Raw genomic sequence first — 7,231 nt, forward strand, 5'->3', positions numbered from 1 at the left:
ATGGAACCCGTAGCTCTACTTAATAGAAGAATGATCAAGGGGCAGAACAAGGCTGTCATTCAATGGCTAATTCAGTGGTCTAGATCTTTTCCAGAGGATGCTACTTGGGAAGATTATGATACCATTACCAAGAAGTTTCCAAACTTCCAGCCTTGAGGTCAAGACTGATTCTAAGGAGAAGGAAATGTTATGATTTCAGGGCTAAATTGTAAATAATTCTGGTAATTGGGAGCTTAGTGCAATTAGCTAATATTCTGTTTTGTTGTTAGGAGCGAGAAAGTTGTGAGGCGGTTAGCGAGGGTACCGAGTTGTGCTATATACGGCTGAGGCCCAATGTATTTTGTGTGGATTCTTTGTATTGTTTCTCTACTCTACTTTTGGGAAATAAGATTCAGTAGTCTCTCCTCTCTGTTTCAAATTTCTTCGGTGTAATCTCTCTTTTGTAGTCATAACATTAAGATCCGTTGATTCGCGCATGAATACACGAAATTCAATCCTTTTCTAAACCTGTTGAACACTACAAGAAAAATTGCATTGGGTGACGAATGAAAATCGTCGCAAATTGTATGTTTTTCGTCACAAATAATATAGGTGACGAAAAAAAATTTGTCGACTAAAGGTTGTCGAGGATTCCTACCTGGTGACAAAATCTATTTTTCGTCACCTATAGTGCCTTTTCGTGACGAAAAATTTCGTCACGGAAAAATGACTTGGTGAGGAAATTTTCTTCGTCACCTATTGTGCTTTTTTTATGACAAAATATTTCGTCACAAATTATTTTCTTTGGCTCGTCAAAGGTGACCCATCGGTGACGAAATTTTTCGTCGCGAAAGACATTCTTATATGTGAAAAAAATCTCACTTTCTTGCTCCTGCGGGGTTTCGAACCCGAGTCTCCTAAGTTTGCACGCAAGCTTTAACCAACTACACCACACAAACTTTTCAGCATATGTTTGAAATATCTACTATATAACACATACATTGAACATTAAAATATATTTTGAACGGCATTTTGAAATATTAAACACTAAAATTAGCAATTTTAATAAACATGAAAATCGTAGCTCTTTATGTTATTGTTCAAACCCAATTTAAATTATCTCAATCGGAGTTCTGAGCAAAGAGTTATGCCCGAAATATATTTGGTGACAAAGCGTAATTCATAAATTTCGTCACCAAATGATAAATTTTTCGTCACTGAAAACGTAAAAAGAAGACGAAAATATTTTTCGTCGCCAAATTGGTTCATTTGGCAACAAAATATTTTTTCCGTCACCGAATAGTTATCTTTAGCGACAAAAAATAATTTCGTCTCCTATTTTACACTTTTGGCGACGAAAATTTTATTTCGTCGCCAAATAGGAGCCTTTGGTGACAAAAATATCTTTTTCGTCGCTAAATAGTTATAATTGGTGACAAAATAATTTCGTCAAGGAAGTTATCAAAACAGTGACGAATTTATTTTTTGTCGCCAAATATACTCATTTAGCGACGAAATTAAATTTTGTCGCCACTTTTTCGTCACTAAACATACTTTTTCTTGTAGTGGAATGTGAGAATACCCAGGGATAAATGCATCAAACACTTCAATGATTCATAGAATACTTAAGAATTTGAAAGATAAAGAAACACTCTCTATTAAAACTCAATATTATTCAATCCACTACCTTTTGCTAAAGGCTTAACATATTTATACTATACTAAGCTTGACAATATTAATCTTCCAAAGACACAATTATAAAGAACATAGAACCTAGAACCAACCTTTAGACTCTTTGTGCCAATAAAAAGTACACACAGAAAGATTAAATGACTCTCTAATTGACGAAATGACTTCAAAGACTTTGACCATAAATTAAATAAATTGACCAAAATTGGGATTCATTTGGACTTAGACTAAAATTGGAACATGTTAAAATGTTAGGAAGTGCCTCTCCCTTGTGGATTTCTTTCATGTACATATACAAGATAGCTAGACACCAAGGCACATATTATGCATGTGCAAATAGTATCATGCAGAAGAGCACGCGAAAGAAGAAAATGTTGTGAATTTCCGTTTGACCGAAAAAAAAGAAAGAAAGAAGAAAACGTTGAATTGAGGTTAATCTCTAATCAAATCTGAGATGTGAAAGTTTCGAGGGAGGAAGAAGAAAATTACAGTGACAATAATATCTTTTTTTCTTCTTAGTAGGTTTTCTGTGGGAAGTTAAAGCGGTAGTTTAAGAAACGGAAATGTGAGCTAGCCTCAAAACCGACTTCCACGCCAAAAGGGATGTTCCCTTGTTAACAGTAATAGACATACAATATGAATAATATTCTAGATGTCCTTGTACACAAACCTGAGTTCAGATCACACGTGTCTCCATATATATCTTGAGATATAATTTTAGGAAGGTCTAAGTTCTGCCACTTCGACCCTCACTAGATACTCATACCCGAGTCTACTACATATTCTAATGCATTTGTTGGACACTACATGCTTCAACTTGGCTTTTGCATTCTTCAACTTAATTCCGTTTGCACTATGGCTTAGGACATGGAGCTATTGCTCATCACTAATTGGCTGTAGAGGGTTGATTTTCCTATTTTGTCTGTGCATATGCAGGTATATATATAGCAGCTGCTATTATGGACTTCTTTGGTTGATGGATGTCAAGAAGGAGTCGTTCGACTTGTTATATTCTAGCGATGATGCTATATTCTCCATTTCTCGGCGACCAAATGATGTCAAGTCCTTATATTTTGCTGATGGTCAAGGTGTTGTCAATACGAGGGATGAAAGGACAGGCAAATCTTTAACGCCATGAACTTTGCATAAAGATAGAATCAGCTCGATAGATATTAGCACGGAAAAACATTAAAATCATGGAAACAAGCTCCACATATGGGACTCCTTGCATTCATGGAAATTGATTTTTACAGACATTCTGAACTACAGAACACTCAATTTCAAGCTTATGAGACATATAACACATACGTACGTTATACATTCCTTGTGTTCATACTACATGTGCTACGGTACACTTATGCAAACAAGAGGGGTGTGTATTGTAACACTTCTTGGAGTAAAACTCACAGCACGAGCATGAAAAGATCAAACATTGGGCCTGTTCCCGCTAAACCTAGTTTGGAAGTGATGTCGGCCTACCTTTGACGACCTTGAAAAGCTTACCCATGCACTTCATTAGACCCCTTTGCTCTTTCAGAATCCCAATTGTCAAATGAAGCAAGTGCCATACGAAGAGAAGCGACATCACAAAGGCCCACGCCATAGCCGTAAATTTAATCACTTTGCTTGCGTCCCTGTCGTATATGTATATATACCTCTTCCCTGCTGGTGAAATAGCAATGACGGAAAATGTGTAAGAAAATGCCGTTGTCAGGATCGTGCACCACGAGATGAAAGCTTGAGCCCACCTTAGACCCCATCCTCGCTCTGGCAAGGAAATAATGAGCAGCAAGATCGTGGTTAGAGACACGAGGAATCCAGCCGTGTTTAAGCACATGAAGATCGGATAAAAATCAGGGTAGTTATAAGCAAGTATAGCTTTCCCGACTTTGTGTCCTTCTGCATCGTCTAGCCAAACACCACCGGGAGGGTTCACCCCGACTTGGTATGCCATTGTCGCAATCAGTGAAGATACAATCATAAAGGTATTCCTTCTCTTGGTCTGCCACGAAGGCTCGAGGCGATCATCCCCAACCGTGCCCTGTTTGCCTCTTTTAAATCTTTTGGCCCCAGCATCAAGTAAGATGTCTTCAATCTCCGAATCTGATTGATTTTCAGATCGGAATTGCAGATGAATGTCCAGCGGCGATCGCCCACTTTTGTTTATGGCATTCACAGCTACTATATTCTTGCAGCTAAGCACGAGTTTGATCATCTGAGTGAATTATGCATACACGGACCACTCACCAATTAGATAATAATAATAATAATAATAATAATAATAATAATAATAATAAGGTCAGAAAAGAATACTTCAGAGGTCTCCTACTATATTGTCCATCTTTTCTTTAAAATTAAACGACACTTTTCATATAGAAAAGTACTAATTAAAGCACTTTCGTGCAGTTTTGTCAATGTTGTACGATAACCTTCGGGACTTGGGAGCTCCTGTAGTGCACCAACGCACTATATCATAGTATATGGTTGTAGTGCACTTAAAAAAACTTCTACGAGATGGTGTTATCTTGACCCAAATCGTTCATTTCATAGAGTACGTTCGTCTATTACTTCGGTGGTACAAAAAATAAAGTTGAACATAATTCAGTAATGAAATGATTGGACACCATATGAGGTTGCGAATTTGATGGTTAGGACAAATCTTTTCAGATCATTTGTTATGCCATTGTTGCAATCAGTGAAGATAAATTTGTACTACATTTTTTCACACTGATGAATTTAAAAGAGACAGAAAAGGACTATATCCGAGGAAACTACTTTAGCTATTAGTAATTCAAAAATCGTAATTCTTTCCAAGAAAAAATAAATACATGAGATGAATGGAGTATTGATATGCATATGAAAGGACAAGGCCAATAAAATAACAGACAGTAAATTTGGTAATCAGAAAGCCGGGAAGGTGGACATACCTCCGGTCGTTTTTTAAAAACTGCTAGATGCAATATGGTGTTGCCATCGACATCGACGTCATTGACAAAACATGGATCTGGATTCATTTGTAGAAGTAGTTTTAGACACTCAAACTGGTCATACTTCACACATAAGTGCAAGATGGTATCGCCTCGATTCACCTTAACTTGAGCTATGTGGGAATTGGTTCGAACCAACTCTTCCAACACTTGAAGCTGACCTTTCAATGCAGCGATGTGAACAGGGCTATTACCATCTCCATCACGAGCTAGGCACATCTCAGGGCTAACGTTCACTAAAGCTTTCACAATCTCAAGGTGCCCTTTAGCCGATGCTATGTGAATGGCCGCGCCAAGTTCCGTATCTAAAACTTCTGCAAGTCCTGGTTTAATTTCCAAAAGTTTTAAGACAAATCGTGTTTGCCCTGTTGATATGGCCACGTGAAGAGGATTTTTCCCTCTGAAAATTCCCACCAAAACTCTATCTAGAATGGAACCATCTATTGCGATTATTTCTTGCAATGATTTTAGATCCCCTTTCATTGCTGCATAACAGAGGCGCTCCTCCATTGTTTCTGCCTCTCCCTCTCTCTCCATTAGTAAAGCTGACAATTAATAGAGATGTTTTGCTGAAAATACTTTTCACAAACTCACACACACATATATATAGTCATTCTCATCACCAAAAAAAAACACGCAAAGATCTATTCAAGTTTTTGGATGGTTGGGTGACGCAATAACGACAACATCACTTATATGACGATAAAAGATTGTTCCAAGGGTTATAGCCATGCACCTTACATTGTAGCCACCTTCAAGTGGGGATTGTTTGGTTGTCAGTTTTAAGATAAAAAAATTTAACCATTTGCATGAGTCTGTCGTCGATATTGTCTGAGATACCGCTATGGCAGAAAATTCTCAGTACGGCAAAATAGATTGAGAATGGCAACCTGAACGAAATCGTTAATACTAAGGGTACCGACCAAAACAATACCGATTTTTGAGTCCCGAAAAGTTATTTAGAAAGTAATGAATGGTTTGGATCCTTTGTGCGGGACCCAAAAATAGAGCCACAAATGGTCGATACCCCATCGCTACTGTTTTGGTCAGTACTTATAAACGGCATCAAACTGTTCCAACCGATTTTAAGATCAAACGGGATGTACCAATCGTACCGTTTCGATATGGAGCCGAAATTTTGAACCTTTGTCCTCATCAAACTGAGCTTTCAAAAGATATTAACCTAGTACTTGAAATGGATCTTTTACCTCTCTCCCATATTAAATTACTATTTTGACGACACGTTATCCTTTGTGGTGAGTGGATCAATTTTTTGATACCAAAATACCCTCATAATGTCTCCAAATTTTCAAAAAAATGCCACCAGTATATATAATATCTTCAAATGCAGTATCCTTTAATGTACTCTCATGTAGTCATCTGCTTTCGCCACTCCAGCCCAATCTACGGTACACAAAATCCCCGCGTAATTAGTCTCGCATCGGTATTCCCTGAGACACTCAGGTACGGTAGAAAACTTCCTGGTAGGTACGGTGAAGAATGGCCGAAAATTCAACCTCATGTTGCATGCGTACGTTAATAATTTTATTTTTAGTTTTGGTAACAGAGGAACAGCCCTATAGTCAAGTCATTAAATGAATCCGATTGAAAATCCCAAACCTCAGGGGAAGCTAATTACAGAACACCAGCTACGGCCCCCCACTTAAATACCAAGGTATTCACCCGGCCGTGGGAAATCTAATCCCTAACCAAGAGGAGTTCTCTCAATGACAGACCATAAATGCGGCTGCACGTGAGGGGGATGTTAAGGAAATAGAGTCCCACATTGCTTGGGAGTGGAATGGGTGATCACTTAATAACATCTGGAACCTCTCCACTCATTGCCAATTGGTCTTGAGTTGGATATAAAGTTTCTACATGGTATCAAAGCAGGGCCCGTTCCACCCTACATTTTATAAAATTCACAATCCACACTCCACGATGACAGACCAGCAAAAAGGCTGCACGATGATAGGACCCAAAAGTGGCAACACGTGACAGACCTCAAACGCGGCTGCACGTGAGGGGGCATGTTAAGAAATTGAATCCCACATTCCTTGGGAGTGGAATGGGTGATCACTTAATAACATCTGGGGACCTCTCCACTCATTGCCAATTGGTTTTGAGATGGACATAAAGTTTCAACATGGTATCAGAGCGGGGCCCGTTCCTCCCACATTTTAAAAATTAACAATCCACACCCCACGATGCCAGACCAGCAAAAAGGCTGCACGATGATAAGACCCAAAAGTGGCTACACGTGACAGACCTCAAATGCGGCTGCACGTGAGGGGGGATGTTAAAGAAATAGAATCTCATATTGCTTAAGAGTGGAATGGGTGATCACTTAATAACATCTGGGACCTTTCCACTCATTGCCAATTGATCTTGAGTTGAATATAAAGTTTCTACACTTATCACTGAAGCAACCGCTAGGTGTGTGTACATTAATAATTGCATTTACGTTTTGTAAAGGCAAACAATTGGAGAATAAATATATGTTTCCGTCATGTTCTCAATATTGTATTTATGAAACACATAATCTGTAAATAAACAACTAAAAAAGTTAATCCAGA

The 7,231-nt window shown here is 38.3% G+C and overlaps 1 protein-coding gene across 1 annotated transcript; it reads right to left on the reverse strand.

Moving 5' to 3' along the window:
* Positions 1-3,121: 3,121 nt before the first annotated feature.
* LOC131326769 (ankyrin repeat-containing protein At2g01680-like) lies at positions 3,122-5,165 on the reverse strand. The gene is made up of 2 exons (XM_058359652.1): positions 4,596-5,165; positions 3,122-3,883 (listed from the first exon to the last, which is right to left on the reverse strand). The coding sequence occupies exons 1-2, from the start codon at positions 5,163-5,165 to the stop codon at positions 3,122-3,124; spliced, it is 1,332 nt and encodes a 443-aa protein (XP_058215635.1).
* Positions 5,166-7,231: the final 2,066 nt, after the last annotated feature.

Source organism: Rhododendron vialii, chromosome 1a (assembly GCF_030253575.1).
Source record: "Rhododendron vialii isolate Sample 1 chromosome 1a, ASM3025357v1".
In the NCBI taxonomy this organism is placed as follows: Eukaryota; Viridiplantae; Streptophyta; class Magnoliopsida; order Ericales; family Ericaceae; genus Rhododendron; species Rhododendron vialii.

What these genes read in the sequence shown, in the direction of transcription:
- LOC131326769 (XM_058359652.1), bottom strand. Translation starts at nt 5,165, where the DNA reads ATGGAGGAGCGCCTCTGTTATGCAGCAATGAAAGGGGATCTAAAATCA. An exon ending in TTTTTAAAAAACGACCGGAG is followed by an intron (nt 3,884 to 4,595) that starts GTATGTCCACCT and finishes TAATTCACTCAG; the next exon opens with ATGATCAAACTCGTGCTTAG.